The 18,774-nt window shown below is 44.5% G+C and overlaps 1 protein-coding gene across 2 annotated transcripts in view; it reads left to right on the top strand.

Moving 5' to 3' along the window:
* Positions 1–18,743, top strand: part of kcnh3 (potassium voltage-gated channel, subfamily H (eag-related), member 3) — a 105,767-nt gene extending 87,024 nt beyond the window's left edge. For both annotated transcript variants that reach the window (XM_028963184.1, XM_028963185.1), the window contains 5 exons: positions 7,208–7,422; positions 10,586–10,842; positions 13,409–13,512; positions 13,737–13,789; positions 14,300–18,743. In XM_028963184.1, the coding sequence (XP_028819017.1) occupies positions 7,208–7,422; positions 10,586–10,842; positions 13,409–13,512; positions 13,737–13,789; positions 14,300–15,196 (1,526 nt within the window). In that variant the 3' untranslated portion in view covers positions 15,197–18,743. The remainder of the gene's footprint in view (positions 1–7,207; positions 7,423–10,585; positions 10,843–13,408; positions 13,513–13,736; positions 13,790–14,299) is intronic.
* The last annotated feature ends 31 nt before the right edge of the window (positions 18,744–18,774 follow it).

Raw genomic sequence — 18,774 nt, 5'->3', positions numbered from 1 at the left:
TTCAATATGTTCTTCAAAAGATGAGTTACTGTTTCACTGTTTTTAAATATAATTATTGTGTTAGTCTGACTACAAGTAGACTTATAATCTAAATCAATCTGAATCAACCTTCTCAAATATGGATGTACCCAGAAAATGCGATTTATAGACTACTAGACACTCAGCCTTCAGATATGCATCTCATTGTATAGAGCTGCCAGCTAAATTACTAGTCTATTGTCTTGGTCAATATGAAAAAGCACAATACTAATGAACAAACGGCCATCGATCATAACAGAGTGGGTCAATACATCGATTTCCATCCTATGCATGAATACTGGAACAAGGACAGCAGGTCAATTAAATGATTCGTTTGAGCTATTGGCAAAAATAAAAAGAAAGAAAGCATGGATGAAAAATGTTGAAGTTTTTTTCATGATTGATGCGCTCACTTTGCTGGAAACTGTTGTCTTGAAGTGGTTGCTCAGGTGGGCAGCAGACGTGTCACCGCTGTCACCAGCACAGAGCAGGGCAGTGGCACCAGGAAGCTCCAATGCAGTCCCTCAGACGGCCCAATCTCGCAGACAGGGCCGGTAGATCTTGCAGACAAGGTAGTGTGGTCCAGCAGATGGTATATAGTCCCACAGACGCTGTGGTCCTGCAGATGCTTTAGTCCAGTGACTCGCCTGGCCTGACAGCAGCTCACCTCCAGAGGAGTCAACACTAGCCCAGGGCAGTCGTAACTAACTGGGACAGACAGCAGATTCCCTTCCATGCAGTAAGTGAAGTGAAAGTGAAAGTGAAGTGATTGTCTTTGTGAAACACTGCAGCACAGCACACGGTGACACAATTAAATGTGTCCTCTGCTTTTAACCATCACCCTTGGTGAGCAGTGGGCGGCCATGACAGGCGCCTGGGGAGCAGTGTGTGGGGACGGCGCTTTGCTCAGTGGCACCTCAGTGGCACCTTGGCAGCTCGGGATTCGAACCCCGTGTACTGCAGAGCACGTAGCTCCGTTTGTTGGCTCCAGTCACCACTTAACCAAATCAGGTTATAGACCAGTTTCATTAATCAAACGGCGCCGACAGAAATAAAAAAAAAAATTAAAAAAAAAGAGTCTGGACAGCCAGATGTTCCCATTCCTCAAGATATAGGTAACAACCAAGGGATCCATTCTTGCTTTAGTTAGCAGAGAACCGAGGGTGTGCCGGGTGGTTGCTAGCGATGCTTTGACTAGTAACCTGATCCACTAGTGCGACTGGAAGTGAATAGTCATGTAGGATGCCTACGGTGAATGTTTAAGCAGCTCCGAAAACCCGGACACTTCTAAAAACCCGGCCAGATGCAATTTTCAGGTCTCAAAAGAGGACATGTCGAGAAAAAAAGGACATCTGATCAACTCACTTAATCTATTTATTTCAATCCTGAGGACGCCTTTGACCTTACAGTAGCAGACAAGCCTCGCGCTTAGCAGGAGTCCACGCCTCACTCCACACATCGCACAGCGACATCCACCCGTTTCCAGCTGAGCTCTTTCCTTGCGCTTCGAAGGGCGCCGCCGTACAGTTTTCATCTCCAACGAGCATCATCCCCACATGAGCTGAAAACAGTCACACACGTCAGCCTTCTTTACAGGCGATCGATGCAGGACAAACACCCGTAAACTCTCCCGCTCGGTCGGGCAGAGCCCAGCCAAGGCGCACAATTCATGTCTTCAGTGTTCCGTGTTATTGGATCGTTTGTCTTCAGGGGGAAGACTTGCGTTGTCCTTCTTACTCACGTTGAGTTATGTAGGTGATCAGACGGAGAGGCTTAATGTCACTGGTAACGTGTCTTCATAGACAGGCTTGTGGATTAATGCAAGAACCCCAGATATGAGTGTAAGAGAAAAAAAAATAGTAATTAGTCGCTTAATCATTTTTATTGTCCTTTTTGTTTCGCATTTGCCCAGATTGATTTTAATTACTTCGTAATCACTTAATGCCAACGAGTTTTTGCCACAGGGTTCCTGAAAATTACAGGTAAACACACTTTACTCAAATGCGTCTGTTCTTGCAGTGGTGCCTATATGAAAATAGGGTACATTTATCTTCAAACCGTTCTGGAATCTGCCCCCAGTGCACATCAAGCTCATGCATGGACCCCGGGCTGATACTCTGAACGCGGTCATTCAGCGGCATTCTGGTGGGAGACATTAGGAATCCTTCTCACACACAGATGCGCATTTGATCCCAGCTTTGATATGCAGCTCACACCTACATGCACACCATCACACCATCAACCTGCACACATTCATATCTGGCCCTGGACCGCACTGAGACAGACCACTGCTGTTAAACTTTACTCGCTTGCAGCTCTGAAATAAAATCTAAAATTCTTTTCCAATATACAGTACAGACCTTCTCATTCAATGTGTTTTCTTTATTTTCACGACCATTTACGTTGGTAGATTCTCACTGAAGGCATCAAAACTATGAATGAAGACATGTGGAGTTATGTACTTAACTAAAAAAGGTGAAATAACTGAAACGTGTTATATTCTAGTTTCTTTGCTCTGATTACTGCTTTGCACACTCTTGGCATTCTCTCAATGAGCTTCAAGAGGTCGTCACCTGAAATGCTTCTCCAACAGTCTTGAAGGAGTTCCTAGAGGTGTTTAGCACTTGTTGGCCCATTTGCCTTCACTCTGTGGTACAGCTCACCCCAAACCATCTGGATTGGGTTCAAGTCCGGTGACTGTGGAGGCCAGGTCTCCACTTTTTGTTAAGTACAAAACTCCACATGTGTTCATTCATAGTTTTGATGCCTTCAGTGAGAATCGACCAATGTTAAAATCATATGAGCCATTGTTTTTTCTTAGGTCTCAAATTTGTTCTTGAACCAGATTTTGTTGTGGCTTTTGAGCCCAGTAAATCTGTGGTGCAGCAAGCACTCATTTCCAACATGAGTTGCTCATTTCCATGAGCACATGGCTCATCACACCATTCCTGCTCCCTCACGATAGTCACGATAAAGAGTCTGCAGTTAATAATGGACAGAAACACCTCTCTGTTAAATCATGCCGTGTTTGGCTGCTGCGGTGTCATGAATTCATCCACTGCTCGCTCCAGGCAAAATGCAGACCTCTGAAGACTGTAAGCTGCCTTGGGCGATGCCAGTTGTTCCCAGCTTCCCAGAGGTACGATCAGAATATACTATAAACGAGGCATCTCCACAGTGTATACATGCGTCTGTGGACGAAAGGCCTATGGGGAGTCGGTCCTGCAGAAATATCAAGCACAGTTTGATGGTCCATTAAAAGGTGGGGTTAAACACTGCTAAAAATCCAGAGTCTCTGGTTCCTGCTGGGTCAGAGGGTGCGTTGAGGGACTCATTAGATGTCAAGATTACCAGGGAGAGCCTTGGAGCTCGGCAGCCCGGGGGGGGGTGTTGCCTCCAAAGATGAAGGATCGATGGGCATGTGCTCAGAAAGGCCGGCAGAGTCTGTCAGCTTTTACATTTTCTCTGGCGAGTCTCAAGTTTGGAAGTTCACCTAGCGGCCTAAATTATAGAGTTATCTTCCATCTCCATCACGAGCATTGTCAGCTCTCCCCTTCAACTAATTATCCCGGTTTCATCGCCTCACTCTCTCTTCCTCCCTCGTGATTATTGTTTACCATGGAGGAAAATGCAGGGATTTTTTTTTTTGCAAGGACCACTTCATCAAAACACAGCTGAAGGATGTGGACTCAGGCACTCAGGCAGGACTCTGCGGTGTTCTAAGGGTCTTAATCTTGTGTTTTTTTTGGGAAGGAGGGATGGGTGAGAGATCTTAATTTTAAGGTACCCTATTATGAAATGTTCTTTTTGATTTATATCGGCCTTATTGGTCCCCTGAAGTCTCTTTCCAAAATTCAGCCATGGTGCAGAATTACAGCCACTTTGATCCAGTCCCACGATGAGATTTCATCAGGATGCACCGTTTCTGTAGCTTTAAATGCTAATGAGGAGGAGAGAGACGGGACAAGGAGGAGAGCGGCCTATAGAAGTTGAGGTGGCATTTGTGAAATTGCGTCATCAGCGCCGTTCACCAACCATAATGTTTGGCGCAGACAGGAAGCTGTGTCTGCGTTTTTACAGGAACGCACTGGACAAAAATACATCTGTGCTCATTTTTACAATCACCAAGCAACTGCAATGCTTTGCACATTTGGAAGCCATGACGGTTGGTGGAGATAATGTTTTTGGGGATGGGTGGAAAAAGCATGAGAAACAGGAGGTATCCTTTCCCCTTATGATGTCATAAGAGAACAAATTAGTGTTGGTGGATACTAGCAAGCAGCCCTTTGTTGTTTGTATCACTTTCAACCACTATAAATGCACTGTGTAAAGGGGGGTCTTCTGTTTTCCAACTATTCCTCACTAAATGAGTGAGGAAACGGAGAAGGGACCATAATATACACACTCACAAGACCCCGGAGGCACACCCCCTTCGACCATGACTCTTATTCAAAAAGACTTCCAAAACAGTGTCTTACGTGTCTCCCTTCGCTCAGAACCCAGAGCACTGCTGCAGGCACAATTTCACAGTTCGAATCCACACACTGCTCCCTGGGCGTCTGTCATGGCTGCCCACTTATCACTTAGGGTGATGATTAAAAGCAGAGGACACATCATGAGATTCTTCTTTAGATGTTTAGCAGGGTTTACCATTGGACAATCACTGATGCTCCCATTTCCATTGAATGATGAAGGTCAAACAACGGACAGTTGACTACAATGTGTGATATTATTTAATGTGCCTGGTGCCATCCAAGAGTCACAAAAACTTTGGGTGTGATGGAAAATGGGCCCACACCCATTACTGAAGCATTCTTCTCAAATGAATATTTGGCCGCATAGTTGCCAAGTTAAAGGTACCTGAATGATGCAAACCAGTGTGTGTCAACCACACACAGACACACGTCACGATGGGGATGCTCAAGTCATGCCGCGGCAGCACCACTGGGAACCCCAGGCTTTACGTTCCCCTCCTGCATCCCTCTTTCCCTGTAATTCACTCCTTCATCCTGCTATCGACTCCTGCGTCTGTTTTATTCTGACATGAAGGTCTTCAAAGGTCAGCATGACTTGTATAAATAATAACAGAGTGTGTGTGTGTGTGTGTGTGTGTGTGAGACAGTGTGTGTGCGTGTGTTTTAATCTCTAAATGTCACACCCCTTTTCTCTACACAAACCTGTGATCCGTCTGCCCAGTGAGCCCATCCCACCATGCTTAATAATTGATGCCTGCTGCATTATTAAAGCACTTTGATTATTAATACTGGGCAGTGTGGTGAGAATAAAAAATTGAGATATAGATTTTTCCTGTGTGCACAAAACACAGATGACTAATGAGAGCCATTCTGAATGGGTTTATTAAAGTTTTCAGACCCAAACAACCCAAACCCACACACACTAGCCCCCCATTATACAAGAACACGGGTCAACGTAAGCAAATGTAGTACATGATGTAGTAAATGGAAAGAAAAGAAAAACATTGACTGATATAGAATTTCACCCCAGAGCCCCATTCGAACAGAGAACAACACAATTCAGGAATAAATAGTTTAAAAGTGAACAAACAACAAGCTGCACACACACCAGACTGAAATTTCATAGGCGAAATGAGAGAGAACAGTTGAAGGATATTTAAAAGAAATGATGTGGGGGAACAATTCCTTTAGAAATCCCCAAGTCTGAAATGAACCAAAATTGGTTGCATAAGAAGTGAAATTAGTCATATAACAAGCTGAATCGTATGGATTTGAGTGGGGAAGTAATGTAGAAAGTACTTTTTTTTTTTTATTAAATTGATTAAAAATAATAATCTAAACCCCTGATTTCAGAGGTGCATCTAAAATCTACCGGCCCCTAGACACCACGAGTTCCAGTAAACCACAAAATGTAGCCGGCGATACATTTCAAGGTTATGTGACTCAACATAGACTGAGCCAAGTGGGCCGACCGATAACAAGCTGTGAAAATCCTTCACAGTTTGAAAACAGGTGGCACCCAGGCTGGCGCAATTCAAACCCAACCGCCCAGCTTGCTTCTTGCCGAGGGGTTTCATCAAGACTAATTTCCAAATGAGATCGAAATTTAAGAAGACTTACTGAACACAAACATTTTTTTTTGTTTGAAGATTTCAAGTGTCCCCTTTCAGATCTCATGAAAGGGGGATGCTTTCAAGGAGATGACACAACCCCAAGCAGTGAGTGAAAGTGAAGTGATTGTCATTGCGAAACACTGCAGCACATGGTGACACAACGAAATGTGTCCTCTGCTTTTAACCATCACCCTTGGTGAGCAGTGGGCAGCCATGACAGGCACCCGGGGAGCAGTGTGTGGGGACGGTGCTTTGCTCAGTGGCACCTCGGCGGATCGGGATTCGAACTGGCAACCTTCCGATTACGAGGTTGTTTCCTTAACTGCTAGGCCACCACTGCCCCTAATTGTGCCCCAGTTAGTTACAGCCAGATGATGTGATTTTGCTGAGGGGTGTTCCCTGTGTGATGAGGCTCAAAAAAAATTTACCTGATAATAGTTTGAATTATTTTCCATTTTCTATTTTCCACCACATTTGTAGGTTGGTAGTAGCCTAGTGGGTAACACACTCACCTATGAACCAGAAGACCCAGGTTCAAATCCCACTTACTAACATTGTGTCCCTGAGCAAGACACTTAAGTTGCTCCAGGGGGGACTGTCCCTGTAACTACTGATTTTAAGTCGCTCTGGATAAGGGCATCTGATAAATGCCGTAAATGTAAATGACACAGTTTAATGAAATTTTCCAATCTAAGTCTCAAAAGAAGAAAAGAAGCGTCCTCTCCCTTTAAAAAAGTTATTGTTTCTCCCAGTATTGAGTGTTTTGTGATTACCTCTATTGTAAGATGGCACATACCAACCCGCAAGGAGGGTGCTCGACTTTAATCACAGTTCACAGTGCCCTTTAAATCAAGCATTTTCATTACCCTGTGCTTTGTAATCTTACTTAAGCTTACTTACTTGGCTGAATATGGCTTGCAGTCCATTTACTAGATAATTGGAACACAGACTATTTTTGTCTTTTGCATTTCACTAAATCCTGAAAAGAGGAGTGCTGCAGCCCTTACTCAGTAATCAAAAGCGATCAGACCTGATGTAGCCATATACATGTATACATATGGCAGTGCCCTGACCGATGCTGCGATTTGTGTCTCTTTTTAGGTAAGGGGGATCTGATTGGCTCGGACTCTCTGACAAAGGAGCAGGTGATCAAGACCAACGCTAACGTGAAGGCGCTGACCTACTGCGACCTGCAGTACATCAGCCTGAAGGGCCTGCGGGAGGTGCTGCGCCTCTACCCAGAGTACGCCCAGAAGTTCATCAGCGAGATCCAGCATGACCTCACCTACAACCTGCGAGAGGGCAGCGGTGCTGACGTGAGCTCCTTCTCAAGATCTTTCATATATGTTTAATGCAGTTGTTTTTGGATGCGATTATGGAGCTCTGGAAAAATTCTAAACATTAACTGAGAGTAGGGCCACGTTTCCCATCTATATTTGTTTCTTTCCGAGCACTGAAAAGCATCTCAAGTGGACAAACTAATCATGCAGTACTTTCATTACTTTAATTCATCATAAATCAGTGGCCAACATGTTACAAGAATCATAGTCAATTATTCATTTTTTTTAGTAATTCATCCTCTTTATATTCTGAACACTTTACCTTTTTCTGTATGTGTATTTAAATCATTTGCAACTTTAAAGCCATTGACTAGTGAAATGAAAAACACTCATTATCTTCAATGGTACAGGTAATGAATCAGTTGGAACCGGCACTATTGTAAGGATCCGATTGACTTGACTGGTTGCCACTGAAGTGCCACTGAGCAAAGCACCGTCCCCACACACTGCTCCCCGGGTGCCTGTCATGGCTGCCCACTGCTCACCAAGGGCGATGGTTAAATACAGAGGACACATTTCGTTCTGAGCACCATGTGCTGTGCCGTGTATCACAATCACTTCACTTTCACTGGACAATAGAGCAATGATTTTTTTTTTATCATGTGGGCATTGATGCAGGATGCTCTATGAGAGCAGGGGTTGTGCTGCTGGACATTGTTGGACATTGTTGCTAACCAAATCCGTCCTGATCCCGGATGGCCGTACCCTCTTTTCAGCAGGAAAATGTGCCCTGCCCGTCTGAGGAACATGGCATTTAGTATCCAATGCGCTGACATGGCCACTGAATTCCCCTGGTTGAGTATCTGTGGGACCTGCTGGAAAAACTGTTCCTTGGCCAGAACACAATAGGATCAGTGCCATCAACCAGAACAGCCAAACCGACACTCATCCATGTTACTTAATCAATTGACTCTTTTCATTAAAGCGGTATTGACATATTCTATATAACTAATACTATAGATTTTGTGCTATCCGACTATTGTGTATCAGGCAGCAAAGACGATTGTCTGCTGCTTAAGCGAAGGAAAAACAGGCTTGAAATTCCGCACACGTATACCCCCCCACACACACACACTCGCACACGGAACGTGCCGGCTAGAACACAAACAGGCAGAAAATAGCAGCAGGCTGCTGCAGGGAGTGGTGCAGTGTTGCTAAGAATAGCAGGGGGGGTGTCAGGGTTCTCCCTCTCCGCCTGTGTCCCCTGCGCCCCTTGGCTAAGATTGGATCCTGGCGGATATAAATAGAAACGAGGGAGGGAGGGGGAGAATCCTCTTTCTGCAGTGCCGACTCCACTGGGCTGGAACACTCCATCGCTCCATCTCTCAGACGATCGGCAGAATGATAGGCACGCCGCAGTGAGACGGTGAAAAAAAAAAACGGAACAAAAAAAGAAGGCATGATTGTGAAAAGGCTTGAGGCGGGAGATAAGATTCACGTCGGAACTCCTGCGGGGAAATTGGACGAGTTCGTGCGGCCGCTGATGACCCGCGGCCTTCACTTCTGCATCTAGAGGGTCTCCCGCTCTCAGTAATCAATGCAGTTTGTGGCGCAGTGATTAGAGAAGACAGACAGTGAGGAAAGAGAAGGGGGGGGGGCTCTTTTGGTGCTTTTTATTCTTGGCAACTATGAATTTTGAATGCAGTTTGTGCGGCAGCTCGTCCAAATACACGTGTAGGACCCACAAGACCAAAGTTGATGAGCTCTGTTGAGAAATGCACACACACACACACACACACACACACACTGTTCAAACCAGCCAGCCCCTCCTTGCCACTGGGGTTCGTGATGCTAAGATTGGAAAGTGTGAGCTAAAAATACACCACTGCTGTAAGGAGACAAGTCAAGGCTACAGACAGAAAGTGTGAGCAGAAGAGGATGGAGGGGGTTGTAGGTTTTTTTTTTTTTTTTACATATGTCAATAAAAACAAGGGATTCAAAGGAACCATCACACTGAAATGAAATGTATGGCTAATAAATTCCTCCACTGGGATTTAACATGGCCTGAGCTCGCTGCAAATGAATGTGGTCACGCTTGTGAAGCCTCTTCAGATTGAAAGGAATTGAAAGAGAGCGTGGTGGGGAAGGGAGGGAAGGGACATCCTCTAGGTCACGATATGGATGAGGATGTCATGATTTGTCTCCTCTCCTCCTCTCCTCCTACATCTTCTCCGGATTCAAATTGCACCAGTCTCATGCAGTGTCACGAAACTCGGCAAAGTGAGTGGTGGATGCCAGCTCGTGAACAAAGGCGCTGCCCACATGCAACCCCCATATGTATATATTCTACACATTGCCAATTACATGCAGATTTGCATATATGCAAATATGTTTATATATCATTTTAAGTCATTTTAAGACCACAAGCACATCTAGGTCTAGATATATAACATGTAGATGGATAGATATATCCATTCAGATGAAATATGGCATACAGTATATTCTAAACATAATATCCAGCATATATTATATTCCATACATTTATGTACCATCTGGTTGCATCTGTCCACGGATGCCAGGTCTGAGTGACACAAGCTGTAACGCGCAGTGACAGTAACAAAGCGAAACATGTCTTGCATATATTGTCTTTCCCTATCACCCTTCCCCGTGTAACATAGCAAACCGTCTTATTTTCACAGTATCCTAATTGAGAAACGCGGGATGCTAAAATGTCTGTGGGGTGCAGCGGTTGCTATGGCGATGGGTGGCAGTCACAGTCCTTGCCGGATTAACCATCTAGTGATTTTGCATCCTTATTACGGCCATTTCGGGAACTTATTCTCCACATTTTGCGTCTCAGAGATTCATGTCATAATGTAAATTTATTCAGGTTTGTGTTTGCTGGCTGGCAAAATCATTGCCTGAACAGTCATTTAATTAAATCTATAATTATTCAATCAGGGGTTGTGGCAAACATAATAATAGCTATTTTGAGGTGGTTAGTTCAACACGTGAAGTGTGTAAGTGTCTCTTTGTGCGTTCATAGAGAAAGAAAGGAGACGTTGCATACAGTTAGTACATCATGCCTCTTGCTGGACAAACTTTAACACTGCATCCAATAACCCATTCGTTCTGGATTGAACCGCAACATGCGCTCATGTGATAATCTGCCGGTTTTACCCTATTTTACCCCTCGCAGGCAGACTGGGAAAGTAATGGCGGACTGGTGAAGAAGCTGCCCTCCATTCGCGAGGATGAGGAGGGGGACGAAGAGCAGCACACGGCCTCCCGAGCGTCACGGTCCCCTCTGCACCTGACACGGGCGCTCAGCTCGCCCCTGCGCTCCCCTCTGCTGCCCCCCAGGCCCTTCCGGCCTCCATCCGACCACGCCCGACCCGCCACCCTGCAGCTTCCGGTCGTCAACTTCAGCAGCGCCCCGCCCGAACTTAGTCCCAGGTATTATACACTCACCCGCTTCACATACACTTAAGGTCAGAATTATTAGCCCCCCTAATGAAATCACACAAAACCTTAATATTCCCATGGAAATGACAATAACCGAAACTGTTCGTACCTGTAAAGCAAAATCCCCATAAAGTCAGATTAAGATATTTCATTGATGTGCTTTAACAAGACAAGTGAAAAATGAGAAGGCCAAAACGATACGTGCACTATGGGGGACAGTAGCCTATGGGAGAGGTGGCGGTGGTTTAATATAATAAACTCACTATGCATTTCCGTTTCTGCCGGAGATAGTTTTAATATGTTTGGGATTGGGATGAGGTTACATTCCTGCTCACTGACAGTTCACAGGATACTTGTGTACATATGTTCTGACTTCTGAATTGTGTGTGTGCTTCTTAATGGGAAAAAGAACGAAACCTGTGAATGAGCATGCCGTGTGGGCGTATTTCCTTTATTAATAAATGTGGCTCTTTGGTTAAGGTACTTGATTTATTTTCTTGAGCTTGGTTTATCTGAGTTCTCTGCTCCACTGCTCCGCAGTAGTACTGCCAAATAAGACGGCTTGGTTTTGCAGTGTCAGAATGTGCTGATATACTGTAACTGGTTACAGTCTGTTGAATTCATAAAATTATGCACTGGCCCAAATATTAGAACCCCCCTCCCCCAAGAAATGTGTGTGGCACGGGTTTCCTCTGGGTTCTCCGGTTTTGTCCCAGAGCCATGCACGCCTGGCAATCAGTGACTCTGAATTGCCAAAGTTGTGAACGAGTGATTTGTGCAGTTACGGATTTTGAGTGAGTGAGTTTAAACAGATTGTCTATGGCGCCATCTACCTGTATTGTGTAGTAGCTGGCTGGAGAGGACTTGACCTGAGCAGCACCTTCCAGAAATCAGTGGCTTTTTTCCAGGGTGGTAGTAGCCTAGTGGGTAACACACTCGCCTGTGAACCAGAAGACCCAGGTTCAAATCCCACTTACTACCATTGTGTCCCTGAGCAAGACACTTAACCCTAAGTGTCTCCAGGGGGGGACTGTCCCTGTAAATACTGATTGTAAGTCGCTCTGGATAAGGACGTCTGATAAATGCTGCAAATGTAAATTTAAGACACCAGACAGTTCTCCCAGGCATCGTTTAGCACCCAGTCACTGACGTAGGAGAGAGAGTGTATCCTCACCTCCCAGCTCGTTGTTCCTTATGTCACACTAAGGCACAAGTGCTCAACAGGAACATCTCTTTATTAAGGAATAGAACAGAATATATGTGTGTTTGTATATATTTATATACCAGGAGTCTGGTGTGTGTGTGTGTGTGTGTGTGTGTGTGTGTGTGTGTGTGTGTGTGTGTGTGTATATATATCACACGTGGAATATAACTCTAAATCAACAGAGGTGGTTGACTAGGTCTGGAAATATTCCTGCACCAATATTCCACACAAATGGAACTCATAACTAGGACTCAGACAGCATGAGACAAAATGAGAATATTTAATTTTTATAAAAGTTTAGAAAGCAGGGGTAACTGTAAAGAAAGAAACATGTATTCATTTTCAATTGTTTGACAGATCTACTTGTTCAAAGATGTGATAATTAAATCTTGATTAGATAATAATCAGGTTTGCAGCTTAGTGGTGCTTGAAATACATTCAAATTCATTTTACATTTAATTGTCAATGGGGCAGCAATGGTCAAAGTCTAGCGTTAATGTTTCAAGAGTCCTCCAAATAATGAATCCAAATCACTTAATGATCCAATATTAGCATAGGACCTGATTTGACCCTGCAGAAAGCTGGCCTCAGCACGTGCTCTATGGTTTTACGTGGCCCACCACTTTTATGGCTGAGTTGCTGCCGTTCCCAGTTGCTTCGACTTCCACATGTCATAACGCCAGTTGACCGTGGATTACTTTGCACGAGGACATTTCCCTAATGGACAGGTGGCATCCTGTCACAGTACCACGCTGGCATCCATTGAGCTCCTGAATAGCTTGTTAATGCCTGGGTGCCATTTTACGCACCTGTGGCCGCGGAAGCGATCGGAACATGAATTCGAGTCCAATGGTGTGAATCAGTATAGTGCGTATAGTGTAACTAGTGAGCCGTAATTATTCAGTGTATTTAGAGGGGCTTATATGCATAAGGTTATGCATGGCATAGTCCATAAGATGTACTGAGTTGTTGAATAGTCTTGACTCCTGAGGTTTCAGTGGGTTGAAGACAGCCAGTTAAAAAGGTTTTTATTTATTATACCTCACCATAATTGTACTGTTACGGTGTCTTAGCTAAGGTCAGTGTTTGGGACCAGTGTCATAAAACAGCGCATTTAAATACGAGGTATAAAAGGAAGCGGCCCTACATGAAGCTGTCTGACTGAAAAAAAAACGTGTTATCGGGTCATCAAAATGGTGTACAAGATCGATTGTTTGGCCATTGCCTGCTTTGTGGACTTTCAGAGGTTTTGTTCAGGGCTAGTTTCAGAGCGGGGGTCAACTGAATGATGTAATTAGTTCCTTTTGTGTGAGTGTGACATTCTTGTGTCCCTCTCTGGTTTTCTCTCTACAGGTTTGTGGACGGCATTGAGACAGAGAACAATAGCCATTCTGCCCAGAGGTTTGAGTTCAGCCCGGCTGTCCCTCAAAGCAGCTCCCCGATGAGACCAGCTCTGGGTGTGTTCTCTCCCTTACTGTTACACACACACACACACACACACACACACAATCTCTACCAACGAACCCACGTCAAATGCGGTTTGCAGAGATAATATCTGACCTCGTACAGAAAGCCAGCTGACAAAAGGATTATTCTGTTTCCTCATTATTTTTTCAAGATTGTGAAACTTGAATCACATGACCCCCAGACTGACTCTGTCTCTGTTCCCCCATGTGTTTAGTGAGCCAGGAACAGCTGGACACCCGGCACAGTATCAGTAAGCTAAGCGAGGAGGTGAGCAATGAAAAACCCACCTGCTATAACCTGCCATTTACACGGGGCCCCGGGGACAAACGGACGTTTGCTGTTCATGCTGCTGATTGAGTTCCTGATTGAAAAGCTGCTCTGATGCTTGTTTACTGTGACACAGTAGAAATGACACTAATGTAGTGGTGAAAAATTGCCTCCATGCCAAAAGGATTAAAGGGCAAATTTCCAATATTACTGAAATCTGGGGCAGTGGTGGCCTAGCGGTTAAGGAAGCGGCCCCGTAATCTGAAGGTTGCTGGTTTGAATCCCGATCTGCCAAGGTGCCACTGAGCAAAGCACCGTCCCCACACACTGCTCCCCGGGCGCCTGTCATGGCCGCCCACTGCTCACCAAGGGTCACTTTCACTTTCCTACTGATTACACAGGAGATATCCTGAGATAAAAACTGACGAGATCGAAATAAATTTAAACAAATGAATGTAACAAGAATGTTGGAAAGTGATGTTTGTTTCTTCATCCCTCGAACCCCTACAGATGAACAGTCTGTCGCAGCAGGTATCTCAGCTGAGCCGGGAACTCCAGGAAATGACACGACTGCTCCGCCCACTGCTGCTCACCGCACCCCCCAGCAACCCCGCTCCTCCGCCGGCGCCGCCCTGCTCTCCGCACCAGTCCCACTGTTCCCTGCTGGACAGTGCGGACCCTGGCGTAGTGGGTCTCCCCGGCTGCCTAATTCCCAACACCCCACCACCCCCACAGCGGCTGGCAGCCATGCCACATTCCCCCACGTCAGGCTGCTGCTGTTCTCCTGCCAAAGACCCCCTACACGCCAGCCTGCAGTCCCCTAAGATGGCACACCTGGAGGGGGTAGGAGGCCAGCAGACATCTTCTGTCTCCCTGGGTGACAATCCCAGCTTTCCCCGCCAGTCCCAGCTGGAACGTCCATGCCGACCACCCCCTCTGGCCTCCTGCACCCCTTCACCTTCCCTCTCTTTTTCATTCTCCTCGTCCCGTTCACCCTCGCCCTCTCTTTCCTCGTGCCAGGGTCCCCATCTCTCCCGCCCCACAAGCTCCACCCTCAATCAGGGAAAGCTCCTCCTTCCAGCCCAGCTCTCGCTGGACACATCTGCTCCACCACCATCTCACTGTTCTGCCCCGCCCTCACTCAGCAGCTCCCCTGGTGACCACCGGCTGGGCTCCTCGACGCCTCAGATCCCTCTTTCCTTCGGGCCCCACCCCTCCCCACTCTCGCCCTGTTCTCTGGACTCTCTGAGAGGCGAGGGCCCAGCCTGGCCCCAACAGGGTCCTCCTGCTTCTACAGCCACCCCCACCCGCTTCCAATCGACGCCGCTGGAGCTGGAGCTCCAGGAGTGGGGGGCGGGTGAAGGCCAGAGGACCCACACCCAACACAGCCACTGCACACAGGAGTAGCCAGCTAGGCAGGAGAAGGAGCTTCTGGAGTCATGATGGCAACCTTAAACCCACAAGGCACATGGGATTAGCAGCTCACAAAGGCACTCATTCCAATGGATCTTACGAATCCTGTAGCACCTCCACCACCCTGCCCCCATCGCTACAGCACAGAAATGGATGGTGGCTCCAGTCAGTAATACTGATGCCGATATCAACATGGAAGCACATTGCTGTAGCTTAAACGAACCTCTCAACATGAGAGAAATGGATCACTTGCCACTATCCACAGCGACCACTACGGATGAAAAGACTTACATGGTTACATGGGTTGGCAGACAATAATTTTGTTTTCTGTTCATGAATTGTTGATCACAAATGCACCTCACAAAAATATCTAATTAACGGACAGTGAAACGTAAAGATCCTTCAACGGATACTTTGCAGTTCCCATAGCACTTTAGGTTCATCTTACGTATCAAACAGATCTTGTCCCAAAGCCATGAATTTTGGGGAGAATGTACAATAAACTAATCTGCAGTGATCTGCTGTATTGTTTACAGAAACGTTTTCAATGCTTGAAATATTGCTAAATGTTTTGGTTTTTTTGCCACTGGCCTTGTGGTATTACCCCATGAGACGCCCCAAAACACTTTCATGTCGGCTTTGGCCCTCTTACAGTGTATCTAGACAATCAACAAAGATGCAAGGGAACAAACGAAAATGGAGTAAAAGTCATCTTCACAAAAAAAAAATTACACCAGCTTGGCAGAATGAGCTTGACTTGGGTCCCAGGCACACAGAATATCCAAGGAGGCCAGGAAACGAACACACACAGAACCTGAGCTTTAGCCATGTTGCCGTGGGTGCCTTCTTCTCCTCGGTTCAGCCACCCCTACCTTCCCTTGGTTCAAAATCTCCTCCAAAATGTTCAACTAAGAACAATTAGTGTATAATCATCATAAATAGGCCATTCATATCGTGTAGGATCCATCATGTGGGAATTGGGTGCTTTTATTATTGGTTTATTGGGAAAACGTAGGTCTGACTTTGCTTTTTTGTTTCCCTCTGGAAATTGTGAATGGAATTTTAGAAAAGTAATGCTGACAGGGTTGCCATCTCAACCACGTCAATCCTGGCAGTCTCCGTTTTTTAATTGCGTTCACTCACATGTGCTGTTGATCATTTAACTAAACTAGGATGTTGTTGGTTAAGGACAAGAACAAGGATTTTAAAAAGAACGAATATTTTGGGACGACTGTAATCCAAAAACGAAACCAGAAATGATTTATTAGATTTTCATACAGCAGCCTCTTTTTATGTGTCTGTAAAAGTGGTAAAATGGATTATCTATCTAACTTTCCCTACGGTTCCTGAAACACTGTGAGAAATAACTGAGCGGACTTGGGATTTACATTTAAATATTTTAAATAAATATAAATAACTCCAAATTCCAACACTTCATATACAGTATTTCATGTCTTATGAAACAGGCAATGTATTGAAAAAAACTGTCCACTACGTATTTGTGATCTGTTATCCATCGTCACAGCAAAAAGGTTAGTAGATAGACCAAAGGCTACAAAATCATTTCAATTAATTTAGTTACATAGATATAATTCCATACAAATTAGTGTGTATGCATGTGGAGGCATGGTGTCTCAAAAAAAGAAAAGCTCCCCGACCAAAGCTGGCAACCTTGTGCAAGTTATGGCCATAGTTTGAACAAAAAAAAATAAATGCAAATTGTTCTCATTATAATAGCAACACACTTATTTCTGGCACCTCGATCATCATATTGATATTCTTGCGTTGTTCCAACAAATTATGTTTTTAGACCCAGAAAAAATACATATTATGATTATTATTGTGATTAGAGATGAATTACTTTATTTCCACTGTAAAAATGACATATATAACATTTACGTTATAAACACCAATTGGTAATGAAATACGATTCTTTATATCAAATCTTAAGGTGCATAAAGAAAGCCTCCATAACTTAAAACAATTTAAAGAATTGTGACGTATGTGTTTGGTTCCTTTTTTTATCTTTTGGCTCACCAGAAGTGTCCTAGCATCTTACACCCCAAAAATGATGGTGGTTTTCAGTGTAAAATACGGACGGGATGATGCTGCGTTCACCACAGTTCGGAAATGCGGGACCACTCCTCACCAGTGTTTATTATAAACCAGATTACAATTTAACTGTCACTTTGCACAATTTGAGGGATATGTGGCAACCCTACTAGGTCTTTCCTAAATGTTCAAAAAGCACACACACACACAACACACACAAAGTGACGAGAGAAGATAAGCTCTCTATTCCTTCACTCCGAACCTTTCCACGGTTTTTATGATCAAATTTCCATGAAACAGGTGGGTTAGTCTGAAACTATTATCCTGGTACACCCAGACTGGATCTTGCATGTCCTGAATTTTGAAGCTTGCATGTGTTGCAGTTTTAATTATGTAATTTGCTGACCTTTTACTGCCTGAATGCTGCATATTCAAAATTAAAATGAGGCATGTTGATCTGGAAAATTAAAAATAGCCTGAAATGACCACTGCTCACGTTTCAAAATTTGTTATTTTCGATGCCAGTAGAAGTAACCTGCTTAGTTTTACTAGTTAGTCTGTCTTGTCAGCTTATTAAAAATTGGAAATCGGAAAAGAACATCAAAAGTGATTTCAGGTCATATCAGGCAAACCACGACCCTCCTAGTGTTTGGACATGTATCCCTGGCTAACTTGTATATTGTCCATTGTCCATTGTCCAGTGGTTTTCACCAGTTCTCCAGCCATTATTGACACACTGCAGTACTGAAGCATTCAACGTCACCCCCCCCCCAACATGGTTCAGTTTAATTTAGCTCTGATAGTGTATTATGGATGTCTTAATGCTCTTTATGTAAATCTGAATGGCTTTTCACATGCTAGATACTGCTAGTGTCATTTACCAGAAGTGACGTTTCCTTTGGTCATGTGACCATGTCCCAGATGCTTTACATATCAGGGATTTGTGGAAGGGTGCCAATACAAATCCGATGATTAAATAATACATAAAGACATTTTATAGCAACTCTTTTACAAGTTCAAATCAGGTTTTATTCATCACTGATCATGAGGGGATAAAAGAAAAGCCCATCGATATCAATGCGGGACACTAGAAGATCTTTATTATCAGGTTTACCCTCTTTAAAGAAAGGACCTTTTTCAGTGGGATTAGGACATATTATTAACTCTTCTTAAATACACTAGAAGTGTTCACTTACCAAGTTATTGGCATAAACGTTAAGTAGCAGAGAACACTCATGAAAGAATATAGTTCCTTTGGTTAACGGTAAAGGTGAGGAGAAAAGGGTTTCTATGGGAGCGGGGTTGGAGATGCTTGCATGTTCCATCCAATGCATGAGGACTGTGCCTGCTTATTATTACAGGGGAGGGGGCTGGGCACAAGACCATACAGTCAACGGGATACAGATGTATTTTATTATAAACTGCTATGATCTTTATCTGAAAAATGTACAAGACTAACAATAAAAGATGAAAACGCTGTTTTATAAGAGTTTGAGTATTGTGCCACGCTGAATCTATAG

This window comes from Denticeps clupeoides, chromosome 20 (genome assembly GCF_900700375.1).
Source record: "Denticeps clupeoides chromosome 20, fDenClu1.1, whole genome shotgun sequence".
In the NCBI taxonomy this organism is placed as follows: Eukaryota; Metazoa; Chordata; class Actinopteri; order Clupeiformes; family Denticipitidae; genus Denticeps; species Denticeps clupeoides.
The sequence above is the reverse complement of the archived record's forward strand: the minus strand, read 5'-3'. Positions and strand labels throughout refer to the sequence as shown.